At 38.4% G+C, this 17,174-nt stretch overlaps 1 protein-coding gene across 1 annotated transcript in view; it reads left to right on the forward strand.

Annotated features, from left to right (window-relative positions):
* Positions 1-17,174, forward strand: part of tenm1 (teneurin transmembrane protein 1) — a 132,962-nt gene that overhangs the window by 42,174 nt on the left and 73,614 nt on the right. The window contains exons 5-9 of the mRNA XM_023834221.2: positions 2,437-2,675; positions 4,767-4,916; positions 5,786-5,994; positions 9,988-10,192; positions 11,591-11,692. Coding sequence (XP_023689989.2) covers positions 2,437-2,675; positions 4,767-4,916; positions 5,786-5,994; positions 9,988-10,192; positions 11,591-11,692 — 905 coding nt within the window. The remainder of the gene's footprint in view (positions 1-2,436; positions 2,676-4,766; positions 4,917-5,785; positions 5,995-9,987; positions 10,193-11,590; positions 11,693-17,174) is intronic.

Below are 17,174 nucleotides of genomic sequence, written 5' to 3' on the forward strand. Positions count from 1 at the left end.
CTACTGGGAGGTTGGTTTAACAGACTGTCGTGACCCATTCACATAGAAACTTTGTTAAAGTGCGCATCATTAATTTTCTGTGCAAAATCGGGGAAAATAAATTGTGTAAGAAGTGATTAATTAAACATGTTTTGAAACACACTGATCATATGTTTATTGTGCACTTCGATAAAGCTTCTTATTTATGTCAAAGCTGCTCCATGCTTTATATATATTGGTGAAACATGCTAATGAAAATTACATGAACGCAAAATCAAAGTGTGAAGGTAAGAATGTGCATTCAATAGCCTAGATAATGGATATGTTTATATAAACCTATAATAATAGTGTGCTTGTTGATATAGTTTTATATTAGGCTGTCTGGGGGCTTGAACTCCCGGTCAGAAATTCAGTCCCACTCCGGCCCTGACCTACTGTGCTTCTTTTACTAAACTTGCTCCAAGTCAGATGTAATTCAGCATATTAGGCAAAACAATGAACCCCTTCGTTGAAATTTTCGCAAAGTTTGTGCTTCATTGGTTAGGATTAAAAGCTGAAATATTATCATATGGCAACCAACATAATGCATTACAGACTGAACCCTTTGCCCTGGAACAGAAAAGTATTAACCTAAGTACTGAAAGACACTTTTAAGACATACATTTGTATCGTGGTATAAAAATGCATGGCTACAACGTGAAAAGTTGAACTATATCGTGAAATACAGGTTGAAATTGCATTTGCATTATGTGTAATAATATTTTATAATAATGACTGTAGAATGAAAATCATGTTATTATGAAATACAATTTAAAGATCATACGTACAAGATAAACGTTATTAAGAAATATAATACCCTTTATGGAATTATTTAAAAATTAAAGGACACATTCATTATTGAAATATTTATTTATTCATTTACTTATTTATAGATATATCTATTGATTGCATTTTGAGTATTATGTCATTCATTACAAACATCTTAGGTTAAACATCTTTTATTCTGATTTTTTATTTTTATTTTATTTGTTCTATTTCTTTAATGTCTGGTTCTGTGTCTGTGCAACACTGCTCTACGTGCCTAAAATTGCCCCTTGGGGACAAATAAAGTTTTTTGATTGATTCATAGGTAATTTTTTTTTACCCTGGAATGTGCCAACAGCTTCTGATTTCTTCTTCTCTTTTTGTAATGTTTGGCAGATTCTGCATATGGAAGTGATTTGCGTGCTTATTTAAATAAGTTGCGGGAAAATGTGATTAGATTACAAACAGTTGATTGAGATGTCTGTGGAGACGCATGTTACTGTGTGAACGGACGTATTTAGTGCTGTCCAGTTGTGATAGGATCACCCAGGATGCATGTTAATATCAGGGGTGAACAGGGCCTAAGATATGCTGAACCTGATTATATTCAGATAAGTTGGTCTTTTAATATGGAGTTTTTTGGAAAGGAAGGGAAAGTTTTTCTGGGGTGTTGGAGGAGCAGGGATTAGAGGGGGAGTAGGCAGTGACGGGGCCATCTGGCGAATACATTGTTTTCATTCCAACTTCGTCTAATTTAGAAGTAGTGTTACAAATTTTATCATATAGGACTTTCATAGTTGCATTTTTAACAATGCAGTGCAACCATAAATGGAAATGGAAATTAATCACTGCAAAAAAAGCAGAAGCCTAAAAAAGATAACAAATACATTCATTGCTACAAAAACCATAGCAGTTGCACAATCCATTCCACTTCTGGCTTTGCGGTCATGTTTTCTTTAGGTAAGAACATAACCAAAATGTTAAAAAATGAGAGCTCGAAATAGCAAATTGAGAGCATAAAATAAATAATTTGTGTGCCTTTTTTAGGATTGTGTGAGCTTGATTAGGATTTTTTGAGAACATATAAATACTTAAACATATAATATAAATGACATTTTCAAACATGCACAATAAAACTCCACAAAGGGATAAAAGTAACCACTTCATTGGTGGGTAAAGATTCTGCAAATTGTCCTGTGAAATGGAATGTGAAATAAATGAAGAGCTGTAGTTTTAAAGTTACATGTACAAGGAGTCAGAGCATTCAGGTAAAAACACATTTATAAACTATAACATTTCCAGTTGATCCATCCAGTACTTCTGGAAATTGTACAGATTGGTGAATGCGGGACGAGTATGGATTGGAGCTATCTGGGGAATACAATGCTGTCATTCCATCAGCCCCCCCTTATAGTTTTATTATAATTACAAATGAAGGTCAATTGACTGCATAATATTTAATATTTTACATATAATAGCAATGTTGCTTTGTACAAAAGTTGCTTCTCTTTATGTTTATTTGTATTAAATTAAATCAATTTATTTTATTTGTTGTCAAATAATAATTTGCAATTATTTGTAATTTTTTCAGTGTAATGATTACATTAGAGCATGTGAATATGAGTAAAATGTGCTTTATTTTCCATTCTGTAGGCATTTTCTGTTCAAACATGGTTCTGGATCCTCTACCCTCTTCAGAGCACGAAGCCATAATTACCCCCTCACATCAAGTACTGTCTACTCCCCCCCCCCACGGCCGTTACCCAGAAGAACCTTCTCCCGGCCAGCCTTCTCCTTCCACAAGTCCTACAAGTGCTGCAACTGGAAATGCGCTGCTCTGAGTGCCACAGCCATCACCATAACTCTTGCAGTTTTGCTCATCTATGTTATTGGTAAGAAGCGAGTTATCCTCTTGTTTCTGAGGCACGTCAGCTTTTTTCCCACTACCCGTTTTTGTTACTCCAATTTGTAAACCTAGCACTTTTACTGAAATTTAGTAATAAAAATTACACTGAAGTTAAACATTTTAAATAATATTAAAAACAACAAATGCCACAGATCAATTAAAACGGGACATTTTTAAGTGAATTTACTACTTATTTTATTGACTAGTTTATTAGCTCTAAGTTACTGTAATTGTGTACCTTTACCGTGGAAAAAGCAATGTATATGGTGTAAGTGTGGAGTTTTATGTGACTAAACACAATTGAAATAAGAATAGATTTTTTTTTTTTATTGGCTGAATACCATTAAGAGGGGCACAAGGAAAACCTGGGAAAGTAACCCCCCCCCCCTTTAAACGTAGCCACAACTGATATACTGAGACTTACTGACATATTGAACTTTTAGAATTTTAACACAGAGTTATGTATAATTAAACATTGTTTGGAGTATCAAATAAATTCTTATTCTTTTTAAATTTATAAAGCAAGAAAGTGACACCAGTGTGGCAAATTCTGGGGTTAATATAAATTAATTAGCAATACCGCTTTAAGACTGAGAAAGCAGCAGGTCATTTATAGCAGAAGTTCTGCCTTAATTGACAGCTGACTAACAGCAAAAACTAGATTTACTACTTTTCTATTTACATGACACTCACACTCAAGATTAAATGCTAACAAACACATGCACTCTATAGCAAAACATTACACAGGTACAACACTTATTATTTGCAAAACATAGAAATGGCAGGTCATGCTCAAGGACATCTGCTGGTCCCCTCCAGTAGTTGTCCAGCTTGGGCAAACATCCCTTCTTATGATTGGGGCAGAGTACATCCAAGCTGAGTCCCCAGCACTGAAGTCCTGTGCATCATAGGAGTACTTCTGCTGGGAGGTTGCCGTGCCTTGGTACTGTCAGGGCAGTTGGTGTACCCTGCAAGCTGCACAGCGAGCATGAGGTTGAACTGCTCCACCAGCCCATCACTTTGGGGGTGACAGGGGGTGGTGTGGGTCTTCACAATAGCCGGCCGCCTGCTGACCTCGTTAAACACCAGCACTTCAAATTCCATCCCTGGTCACTGGGTAGTTTTTCTAGCACAATAAAGTCTCAGAAGAATGAGCTTCTCAGCCCTGGTCACTGCACCCTGGTTGGGAGCTGCATACACCTTGGGCAACTTGGAAATGATGTTCCTGATGTAGACAAGACTGCTGCAGTCCAATCCACCTCCACTGGAGCATCAGCTGGCATGGCTGGCACTTTTAGTTGACCATGCTAACACGGCTGTCAGCTCTTGCTTGGCACTGGTGAAGTGTGGGCAGCCCTGCTGTGAATAGACATGGAGTTCTGTGGCGATCGAGCCCAGGGTCTTGCTCACCCGCCTCTGCTGGTTCACCAGCTCTCCCCTTATGGCCTCATCTGATGGTCCTTTGTTGATCCACTGCTCTAATGCAGTGACCAGGGTGGCATGGTCCTGCTGTTCTTCAGTGGACGGGCTGATAAGGGCCTAAAGTGTTCCTCCACCCACTTCCAGCACTAGTGTTAGGTGGATTGCTGCTTCCGTGAAATACCATGAGGTACACTTGGGCCAGCAGATCAAATCATCGATCTCATCAATGACCTGCCGTCCCACTTCTGAAAACCAATGTGCAAGTTCTAGGGTCATTGTGAAGAAATGTCTCATACCACTAAAATGTGGAGAAAACATCAGTTCCCTTATTGACAGCTCACTGCTCTTGCATACTAGCAGCATCACAGAGAAGGGGATTAACAATTTCCATGGCAGGGTAACACGCTAACAAACACATGCGCTCCACAGAACAAAATTACACAGGTACTACACTTGCTACTTGAATACAATATACATCTATTTACATGATCGACTCACTCACGCTGCTTTGCGGCACACAAATAAATCCCTTACAAGCTGTAATCACAGCATGTTACGAACAGAGCATTAGTCTTTTGTTCCCAGGAATATCTGCATTGTAATTCAAAGTGTCCATGCATGTCATAATAATACTGACATGACATTTTTCTTGCAGCAGTGCATCTCTTTGGCCTAACCTTGCGCCTCCAGCCTACGGATAGGCAGCTGTATGAGAATGGGATTAGTAAAGTGGCCAAGAGCCCTGAAACCAGGGATAACAACTTTTCTCAAGATGAGGAGCCTCTTTCCAACAAGACCATTAAAGGTAATAAACGAGCCAATATGAAGTGTATCAGGATGAGTGATGACTTAAAAAAATTGCTATGTTTTACATATTTCAATATATTTTGGAAATGCAATCCAGATTTTAACAAATACAGTTGTAAATGTAATTAAAATGAATCAATTACTTTTCAATTAATAGTTGAAAATTGATTAATATCAGTCAGTTAGTGTTGTCTGTGTTATCTGGGATTTTGGACTAATTAATAATTCTAGTATGTTGCAGCATAATAAATATAGAGATATGACTAGTCATTGAGAAAACCTAAATTGTGTAATATTAGTTACTGGACTGACTGGTCCATAAAATGACTTTCAGAGTATATTCACTCAACACCATTTGAACAGTTAAATACATATTATGAAAATCAACAGGTACAAAATTATACTGTAATACAATTTGCAGATTAAATATGAATGCAAATTCATATACTAATTGTTAGTTTCCAGTCAATTGTATGATCAGGGTTTTATTGTAGTGTTAGCAGTAATGCAGTAATGCAGTATGCATTTAGATTCAGCTTGCTGAATATTTGACGTAGGGCTTTCTAACAGGGCTGGAGAAAACTGAAATTTATTAACTAGGTCCTGATCATGGTACACCGTTTCATATAAATGGAGACTCCTGTACTCAGTGCTGATAGGACTTGGCCTGCTGACTACAAGGAATGTAGCCGAGGTGGCCAAGACAAACTCAAGCACTGAGTTAGAATCGATACGTCATTGGCATTACGGCTGAATGGGTGATCTTCATTCTTCAAGTTAATGACCCAAAACACTTCTGATTCGTGCAAGAATTATTTGTTCATTGATGTGCTGCATGAATGCATGTGTGTGTGTTTTTTTATATAGAGAAAGATGTTTATCTCAGAGAGAAAGTAATGGACAGAGGTGAAGTGGCAATTGGCACCCAAGTTACGCAAACTGTACTTCCTGGCCTCTTCTGGAGGTTCCATATCATCATACACCACCCTGAGTATGTGAAGTTCAACATCTCCATGACGCGAGATGCCCTGCTTGGAATCTATGGTAGAAGGAACGTACCCCCAACACACACGCAGGTAAGTTAAACTCCACCCACCTTCTATCTTTCTTTCTCAAAACCTTTTTTTCAGAATTTAACTTTGAAGCAACCTCTGTAAGGATTGTATGTTCTTCCTGGGTTATGAGGCTTTTCTTCAGGTCTCCCTATTTTGAAAAGCATGCAGTTAGGTGGGCTTGCTTTCTTAAATTGCCCATTGCATGTTTCTGCCCTTTTATGGACTGCCATCCCATCCTGGGGGCTCCTTGGCCTTGCTCCATGAGCCTCCTGGGGTAGGCTCAGTGCTTCCCTCTACTGGTTGAATGGATGACATGCAGAATTCAATTTCAGGCATTATTTACAGGTCTGACTTTACATGCTATCCACATGCAGTTGTGCAATTGCACCTGACGATCTTATCACGTTGCCTGTAGTGTTGTGAAATTGCGGGTGTACGATCTTATCACGTTGCCTGTAGTGTTCTGAAATTGCGGGTGTACGGGTCTATCCAGTGGCAAGTAAAAGTATGTGAATCCTTACTTGATTGTCTGCATTGATTGGTCATAAAAATTGATCGGATCTTCACATAAATTACAATAATGAACAATAATTTTAAGAAATTCGAGTTCTAATGAGTTTGAGAACTGAGGTACCACTGTACATAACTTTTTGCATAAAATCCAAGATTGAGCAAAAAAACTTGAATTACGTGTCAGTTTTCATGGACCACCAGGATTATTTTTTAGCTATTTGTAAATATGCTCTATGTGAAATGTCTTAGCACTATGGCTGTAATGCATTAAATGTATGTTTCTCTATGCTGTGGGTGAACAGGCAAATGTAAACGCTACATTTGCAGCAATGTCCAGTTTTCCTTATGGAATGGGGGCAATTGATTGCACTGATATTGCGATAAGGGCACCTCAGATCAAATCAAAGTTTAGTTATCTAATGCACATCAGTGCAGCATGCAGCAATAGATGCAGACAAGGAAATGAGTGCTAATTAAACTACTGTAACACTGTTATAATTTGCTTATTTTGAGTTTCAAATATCAAATCAGTATCTCCCGGCTGCTGTAGCACACGCATGTCAAAGTTTGAGGTCGAGATGTGGGTTTGCCCTCAACAGTCACAGTCACATTGACCCTGGACAGAGCAAGTCGTTTCTTTCTCTCTATCTTTAGATATGACCACTTTTTTATTTACCTTTATTTCGGGTATAGTGTGTTTTGTAAAATTTACTGCAGCGACGATGTGTTGCCTCAAACTTGTTTTAGATTCAACTTTATTGTCATTGCATAAAGTACAAGTACTCAGACGACAAAAAGCAGTTTGACATCTAATCTGAATGTGCAAAATAGTGCAAAAGCACTAAAAACAGTAATACAATATATACTTGGATGATAAATCATTAAACATGTATGTTAATGTATCTTCCTGTTTGTGGTAAATGTGCTTAGGCCACCAAATATAACATTCATGCACTGTTCAAAATTCCTCTTCTGGGTTATTTAAGTTGTGATCATTGGACTTTGAAACTAGAAAGGCTTGATTTGCATATTGCATGAGAGTGCAGTTTGTTTCCATTGACCATTTATGGTTATTTGTAGGTTGGATCCCAGGCTTGTGCATGTATGCACATTTACAAGATAGTTCCAACATTTCAGAGGCGAAAAATGTGTACGCCAAGCATGTGAAATCCAATTTTTTTATGCATATGCATTTTTTTCTTCTCATGCGTACGCATTTTTTTTAACAATCAAATTTATGCAAAGTTTGATAAATGAGGTCCTTGGAGACCAGTCAACGAAAGGAGCTTGGTGATGTGGGATTCAGCTACTTTTCGAGTTGTTCACGAGAAACGTCTCCTGATGTGAACCTTCCCTCTCAAAAAGGGAGATCTTAGAAGACCTCCAATTAAGAATTGTTGATTTGCATAATGCCGGAGAGCTGGAAAGGGTTACAACGTCATCTCAAAGAGTTTACATATTCATCAGTCCATAGTTAGACAAACTATCTGTAAATGGAGACAGTCTAGTACTGTGGCAACTCTCCCTAGAAGTGTGGGCCCAGCCAAGATGACAACAAAGACACAATGCAAAATCCTCAGAGCAACAGCTAAAGGCTTAATGGAATCATTAGAACTGGTTAATATCTCTGTTAATGAATCTAGCATACACAAAACCTTCAGGCATGGCATCAGTGTCAGGACACCACGGAAGAAGCCACTGCTCTCCGGAAATAGAAGAAACCATTGCTGTTCGCATGAAGTTTGCCAAAAACCACCTTCACACTTCACAATGCTACTGGGATTTTTTTTTTTTTACATTTTGTGGACTATTGAAACTGAGGTTGAATTGTTTGAGAGGAATATGTATCGTATAAAAAGGGAACCATATACTAACATAAAATCAACATCACAGAGGTGAAGTACAGTAGAGGGACCGTCATGATTTTGGGCTGTTTTGCTGCCTCAGGGCCTGCATAGGTTTCCATCACCAAGGGGAAAATGAATTCCCAAGATTATTAATGTATCCTATGGGATAATACTCAGGGTGGCTGTTCAGCAGCTGAAGATCATTAGACGATGGGTGATGCAGCAGGATGATCACCCTGAACATCAAAGGAAATCTACTACAGGGTGGTCCAGTCAATGCCCTGACCTTAACCCAAACGAGGTGCTGCCTGATGACGTCTAGAGAGCCATTCTCACCAGAAATCCTATGAATATGGCTGAGCTTAAGCAGTTCTGTAAGAAAGAATGTTCCAAAATTCTTCCTGAATGTCGTGCAGGTCTGATCTGCAGCTACCAAAAGCACTTTATTTGAGATGATTGCTGTCCATGGAGATTTGACCAGTTCTTAACCCATGGGTTGACTTACCTTTTTCAATCTGCACTGGGTTGTTTGATTGATGTGTTCAGTATGTGCAAGAACAGTACAATTATTTGTATTTTTCATAAATCTAACTTAGATGAAGAAAGAATGACATTTTATGACCAATTAATGCAGAAAATGAGGTAATTTGAAAGGGTTTGCAGACTTTTTATTGCCGTTGTCTTGTTTAAAAAGGCAATATCATAGCATCAGAATTGGCAGAATAACATCACAACCTCTATTTTAGCTCCTATTCTGTATGGCAGGTTTCAGCAATTACATTCAACCGCAGGCCGTTTTATTCAACAGTGCTCAGTAAGGGGCCAGTATAGTTTTACAGATGCATGAAAGCAGATGCTGCTATACATTTTTAATAAGTTTTGCTTGAATACTAATTGCTTTAATAATTACTTATTTTAAAATAAATATTGTTACTAAGATAGCTTTTCAGAGATAACACGTTAAATTTTTTGAATGAAAACTAAAAAGGGAAACCTCTTTCGGGGGCAAATATTTTTGTAGGAGGGCCGGATGTGGCCCACGGGATGTGGCCCGCGGGATGTGGCCCACGGGACGCTATTGGCCGACCTGCACTGTATGGTGTGTCTGTATAGTTGACTGACATGCTTCTTAATTTTGATGCCCACATGTGAAATATACACCCAGCTTTTAGTAGTCAAACATTTCTAGAAAAGCTGTACATTTTACATTTGACTAAAACATTCCTGTGATTAATCTTAGGTGACCTCCTGGGTTTGTCCTGATTCCAAGGAGACCTGGTCATATAGACCAACAATGAGATTATAAAGAGAATTTTTGCCTTTAGCATCACAGAAATCTGTTTCCATGGTTGCTTTGGGACATGTAAGGGGACAAACCAATAAGTGATACTGCTGGCAGGAAATGATTAAATGTTCAAGCTGGAGGAAGTGCTTTGATATTGCACTTCTAAATATAAAAAGATTGAAGGAATAGCGTAGAGTATGAGTATATAATAAATCAAAAAAGAGACATCCTGTAAATAATTTTGGATTGTGGGAGAAACAGTAGCTACACTACTGTCTATCCATCCATCTGTCTGTCTGTCTGTTATCACCATAATCATTGTCTTGCTCTCCTCTTGACCATTTTGTCCAATTTGCTTTTGGTCTGCAGTTCGATTTTGTCAAGCTGTTGGATGGCAAGCACCTTATTAAACAAGAGGCCACACAGGATTCAAGTACCACTCCCAGGAATCTGATTCTTACCACAACGCAGGAGACTGGTTTTATTGAGTACTTGGATCCAGGGACCTGGTACATAGCTGTTTACAATGATGGAAAGAAGACTGAACAAGTTTTTGTCCTCAGCACTGCCATTGGTAAATGGAGTTTTCCCACTTTTACTGTTATAGTGAAATATATTCACCTTTTTTTGTCAGAACCAATCTGATCCTGATTCTGCTATACTACTTGTGCCATTATATTACTATTAGGCTGTACTGCTGTAATACAGATGGCTCCTTTAGGTCCTTCATCATTAGAGGATTCTTACTATTTTCTGTGCTGCTTTTAATGCATTTTTCCTTAATCAAATAAAATGTTACACACTTAAGTATAAATGAATTAAACTCCCCCCGTGTCACGCCCAGCTCCGTACGATCCTTGTGTGTGCCACACCCACCGCGTTACCTCGTGTTTATGCCTGATTGTTCTCAACTGTTGCTCGTTAAACTCTGTTTGTCTTGTGTATTTAGTCCTCGTCTGAGTCAGTCTTCCCCAGACTCGTCATTAATGTTTGCTGTCGTGCCTCCCCAGTCCTGTTTCCACTGAATAAATTCCTCGTCTCACCCGACTTCCTGGCTCCTCTCCCCTGCTTGCCGGTTCGCCGGTGCCCGATCGTGACACCCCGTGACTCTAAATAAGACAAGGAGTTTCAGAAAATGGATAGATGGATGCATTCAATCCAAAAGTAGAACATTGAGAATATCTAAATACAATCTGGACAAATTCAGTCTCAATGAAGTTATACTGACCCTTTGACACATGGCTTTTAGCCCATTATAATAATTAAATGGAATTTCAAATGCTGAATCACTAACTGTTTATTACATATATTTCTGATTGATTAGTAATATATGTGAATTGATTTCTCATGCCAGAATTCTTTTAATAAAGGTTATCTACATTTATATAATTTTTTAAGGTGTCTCACTAATGCAGTCTAGCTATATGTTCAAGGGAGGTATTTTGTAACTCTGTATTTTACAGAGATATACAATCAGTTCTTCAAAAGTATGAAAGAGTTTTCCAGAGCAGCATAACATCAGTTTACATCACTCTGATGCAGGGGTTGATTATGTAGGAGTCACTGCCAATGAGGTCTTCAGTTCAAACAGGCCACTTGTGCAGCAGTGAAGCCTTCGGGGGCGGGGGGGATGGGGTACTGGATTAGTGGAATGACATAGTTTATAATTCTCTGTGGAAAACACAAAAGATCGATCTGTGGCCTAGATTTATGAATTAAAAATGAATTTATGAATTAAAACCATGTCCTGGGCCATAAGGAACCATCTTGTGGGCTAGATCTGGTCTAATGTGGCTGCCTGTAGGAGACTTACAGGCTGAATTCTGAGATCTGATAAACCAGGAACATACTAAAATGCAATACATCATTGAGTACCTGTAGCAATTAAGAACAACATATAATCTTTCATTATTATTATTATTTTTTTAATTATTATTATTAATGTGTTGCTGTTGTTGTTTGTGTTTTATAGAAACCATGGATGGCTGCTCTACAAACTGCAATGGGAACGGGGAGTGTGTTTCAGGTCATTGCCACTGTTTTCCTGGATTTCTTGGTCCTGACTGTGGAAAAGGTACGACTTTGCTCACTGTTTCTGTTGCATTGTATTGCAATACTTGGATATAATAAATCCATCTGGGACCTGTGTCACGGAGCAGGATTTCTTGCTGAGGCCGATAACTTGTCCGATTTAAGGTATCCCATTTTAAATGGACATTATCTTTGTTCATTTACATTGAGCCTGGACTACCTTAAATCCAACAAGTTATTCAGCTGATCAATAAATCCTGCTTATTTTACAGGCCTCAGGTTTAGCTGATAGAAATTCAGATTTGTGGGGAGGTCACATCAGCAGAGTTCCTCAGCTTGATTTAGCATCTCTTCAAGAGTTGGTCGACACAGAAACGGAAGCTCTTCTCCGGTTAAACAATCTGTCATTCTCTAGTGAAAATCTTCACGAATGGTACCATTTCTCTTCCTAGTCCGTGATTAATTCAATAGCCTAATGTTCCCCTGGGATCAATAAAGTTTAATTTGATTTGATTAACGTTTTTCTTATTTAGAGACCTGTTTTCAGCCTCTTATTTGAAACATCACACACCATGGATTTGGACTCACATCTTTACCACCTTCATGTATCACCCTCCATTTTTTTCCCTTATTAGCCCCTTATATAATATAGAAGACGCCAAACACATTGGCAAAGCAACGGCTTGTCAGGCTGCCCGCAAAGTATGCCTGACACGCTAAAGGCTACTGCCCATCTTTGTCCTTTTTTCCGGACATAAACCTCTGAGAATAATTAAATGATGGCTCCACTAAATTGCTGGTTTGTCATGTATTACAGAAATGTTTGTGACAGCACTGAGTGTTTTATCACAACGAATAAGTATATGATTGTCTAAATATCGCTGGATTCACTAATACCACTAAATGCCTAGATGGATCTCACATCTCCATCACTGTTAAAGTAGTAAATGAAGGACATTATGTGAAAAGGCAACCTTTAAACAGCATTAATGTGCAGGTACTGTCAGAACACTTTATACCAATTCAAAGATTTCCCAATGTGTTGTGACTTCTTAGGGCTTACCTGTGTCCACTGTCAAGATCACACAAATCATAGCTCTGTGCATGACTCATTCATTTATAGGGAAAGTACATTACATGACAAATCTGCACAGGGTGTGTAAGTGTTCTATTCATAGCTTAAACTGAGAGTCTCATCCTGCTGTACCATGCATCGAGCCAGAAGAAGAGCAACCACTTTACCTTGCAGACCTCGCAGAGGGCAGAGTTCTCAAGGCAGATAACCATTTTCCTTAGAACCACTTACAACCACCACGATAAATGATATAAAGAGAAATTCACTACAGTCTCATTCATGTGCTCCTGCCTGCACATAACCATGACACAGGAACGTCTTGGTCATTTCACAGGAATTAAGAATCATCCATCTTTTGACAACCACAAAATTAATTTCTAACTGGTATTAAAACAGTTCATTTTCTAAACTAGTGTTGCTTTTTAAAAGATTAATATTCTCCATCTGGAGATCACACTTTATTAGCTTCTCCAGATGGACCATGTACGGCTCCTTAAATGGAAACTAGGAAGAGAACATTTTGTTAATCCAGAGTCTTTAAATATCACCCTTTCACTTATACACAGGGCATTAGGAATAAGGTCATACTTGACACAGCTGTGTTGTTGAGGTCAGTGGACCCTCATCGTCTTCAGATGGGTCAGTCAAACTCTGTTGGAGGATAATAAGCATCAGACAGAGCTACTAACATGTAACATGCGGGATACTGACACATGAACTCTGCCCCCCTCCCTGAATGCCCCCTCACTGAATAGTCTGATATGGCTCCTCATCCTCTTCCTTTAATAAGTTTATGTAATATATTCAGCACTATCAGGCAAAATCTGTGAAATACAGCTCTGGAAAAAATTAAGAGACCACAACAAAACTTTCAGTTTTACTCATTTCTCAATTCAGTATCTGCCTGTGTAAAACATACATTTTTTTTGCAAACTCCAACCTGGCTCTTCCCTACGTCTCATTGATGAAGGGCTTCTTCCTTGCTTTATGGGACTTTAGGCCTGTTTCATTAGAAATCCGCTTCCACCCCAACCTCTACATCAGGGGTGCCCAACTCCAGTCCTGGGAGGCCGGTGCCCTGTGCAGTTTAGTTCTTTCCCTGTTCCACCATAAATGATTCAGCTCAAGAGCTGTGTGGTAATTAGCACAAGGAGTTGAATCAGGTGTGTTAAATGAGGGTCAACCAAAAACTGTGCAGGGCTCTGGCCCCCCAGGACTGGAGTTGGGCACCCCTGCTTTACATGGTTAGGTTTTGGTAATTCCCAATGTCTCCTCCTCCACCTTGTTCTTGTGTACTGCTGTCTTAGAAACTTTGAGCCTGGAAACAATCTGCCTCATAGTGTAGCCTTCTGCCAGCAGATCCAGGATTAAACCAGGATTAAACCAGGATTTAAAATGCAGTTTTTTTAGAGTGGCCTTTTCATTTTTTTCCAGAGCTGTATTCAATTACCTATAAAAGTATGAGGCTCCTGCTCACCAATGATTACATGTATAAGTCACTGTTAATTATGCTAAAATTACTGAGGTACAAACATCGCTAACACCCCCATCCATCCATACGACCATCCATCCATCCATCTATAATGAATGTTAACCATTAGCTAAAGATTAGTATTACACAAATGTTGGGGTTTATAAACATCAGTAATATTCCTGTCATTTTGAATTATGTTTTTGTATTTCATTTTAGAAGTTCCTTTTGGTCCCTACTATATTTCAACTAAATGAATATATTCCCATATACAGTATAAAGTGAACCATTATATTGGATACTGTTTTCGACCTTCGCTCTGATGAATTGTAAATAAGGGTGATCTACTTGTGTGTCAACTAGTTGTGCATTTTTGCAACATAGTCTGTCTCTACTTTGTTGCAGCTGCAGTGTTGCCCTTTCCTTTTAAATAAATTCACACTCAGCATACACAGACACTTGTTGGTGTCAATTTCTATGGCAAATCATATTTACAGTGATGAACTGATGACGGCGTTTTGTTGTTCCGAGAGACTGTGCTTCAGTTAGCAATCACATACTCAGACTTGAGTAAATTCAATCTCAAAAGTCATACTCAGCATTTCTGAAACCAGGGGCCTATGTCAGAAAGCAGGATTTCTTGCTTAGCTTGACGGATTTAAAGTAGTCTGGGCTAAATGTAATTGAACAAAGATAAAGTCCATTTAAGCTGGGGTAACTTAAATTCAACAAGTTCTCCGGCTAAGCAAGAAATCCTGCTTTCTGAAATGTGGGTGTTTCACAAAGCAGGATTTCTCAGTTAGCTTGGTTAACTTAAACTAGAAGTCATGATTGTCCAACATGAATGTTCCTTACCTAAACTCTAATTGGACAATCATGATTAGTTTCGTCCTTACATTGAAGTATCAGTTGAGATGGAAGTGCAAATTCTTCAGTATCAATCTCAGTTAGTTTTGGTAGCAATTTTTATAGTTTTCATTTAGTTGAAGTTTTTAGATTTTATTTTGGAACATATTTTAGTTTGTTTACGAATATGTTTCATTAAAGTTTTTGTCTTTGTTAAGGATAATAACCCAGTGCAGTTGCTTGTTGGGTTTCTCTGACTGATTCGTTGCTTCCCTTTGGCATGTTGTTCCGTTGTAAACCAATAAGGGATGCGTTTTGTCCGTATTTCACAATCAGCAAATTTTACAATTTAGATAGGGGGCTTAGCACCCCGTTATCCTTCAGGAAGGAAACCGTTCCGTGTGTTCAGCTAGATGACAGTGCTTCAAATGGTTTCCATTTAACAGATGCAAGTTTTCAGCAGTTTCCAATACACAACATAAGACTTTAAACTGCCAAAGCACCGCTACACCACCAATGCCTTCTAACCTTGTTTATCCACAATATCTCCTGTTTAAAAGATGTTGTCGCTTTTTTCACTGACAAGGAAGTTTCCTCTGAGGAAGCACTCATCTCCTCCACAACTCCATGATAATAACAAAACAGTAGAATGTGGTGTGCTCCGCAAATTCAGTCAGTTTTACAGTGTGTTCATAGGTTGTCTCTTCTTAAACCGCTACCGTATGATTGATTGGAGCTGAAAAAGTTCAGTATTCAGAAAAGCTCTACTGGGCCATCGGGATATTTTCTGTGCTTTTACATCATAACATGTTTCTGTGTGTCTCCTTTGGTTTGTTCGCACAGTTTTGGAAGACGGTGTAAGCCTTCTTCTCTGTCAAATTTGCATATCTCCACACATTGTGTGGCTGCTTACATAAGGTGACACAATGTGTTTGTACCTCTAAGCTTGACATTCAAGTCACTGGGATGAGATACTACAGTCAGTCCTGCTACAATGCAACTAATGCATTCTTGAACAACTTTGCGTTCACAAAAATTGCATACTAAAATACTAAAATTAAAATTCCCAGTGGGAAAAGTAGGGTTAGGGGGATGCGAATCCAAAACTTAGTAACTCATACCAAACAAAACAAATTACGTAAATAAGAAAAAACTGATACCAGTGGCCAATAATGCAACTATGTTCATTTTAAATAAAAAATAATAGAATTAAAACCTATGCAATGCGTGGAAGTGCAAAAAGTAGTTCAAGTAGAAAAGTTGGAATTTGCATAGTGCTTTTGTCTCTGACTGACAATCATGCAAATTCAAATGCAGTTCTGCGTAGTATTGGACTTGGGTACTATCAATCGCATTAGAACAGATTTGTGGTGTGAAATCATGCATTATAGCAGGATTGAGTGTGTATATGTCGGAAATGTAACAGCTTCCATTTTCTCTTAGTTTTGTATAAAATCTACAGACAGATTAGCTTTTCTTTTTTATTTTTGTGGAAATGGAAAAGTCTAAAGTACTTTCTGAGTGCCCCAACTGTTCCAGGGCTCCTCCTTTTCTGAGCCACCTGATATGTGGAGGATAAAATCTGTCAGAAATGTATGCAGAAAGCAGTGTGGCAGTGAAAATTGTACCTTAGAATAATTTACAAGTCTTACCAGTCATCATGAGGTCTGAGTGTATTTCAGTATCAGAAATAACTGTTTGGTGGATAATGCAGCGGTATGACATCAGATTAGAGTGTTCATTTTTTAAGTGTTGCAGCAAACCTACTTCCTCCCATTCATGGAAAGATCAATGAACACAATGTGCTGCATATTTATCCCTCTCAAGGAAAGTAATGATGTGCTGTCAGTCCTAAAATATCGTCATGAAACGCTTTCTTTTCTTCATTATACAATCCAACATGGACACTCAGCTATGCATTATCTGTGCTGTATATGGATTCATCAGCAGCTAATGACGTAAATTCTGCCTTTTTTTTTTATAAAACACAAAGTTTCTTAAGAATATTTTGACCTAGTATCTCAAGCAACCAGCTGGCTACTGGTGAGTGGCTGATTTTGCAAATATACTGCAATAGCGTGAAATCAGTGGCATCTGCTGATCAAAATATTTAGTAAAACATAGTATAGACCA

This window comes from Paramormyrops kingsleyae, chromosome 18, assembly GCF_048594095.1.
Source record: "Paramormyrops kingsleyae isolate MSU_618 chromosome 18, PKINGS_0.4, whole genome shotgun sequence".
Taxonomy (NCBI): Eukaryota; Metazoa; Chordata; class Actinopteri; order Osteoglossiformes; family Mormyridae; genus Paramormyrops; species Paramormyrops kingsleyae.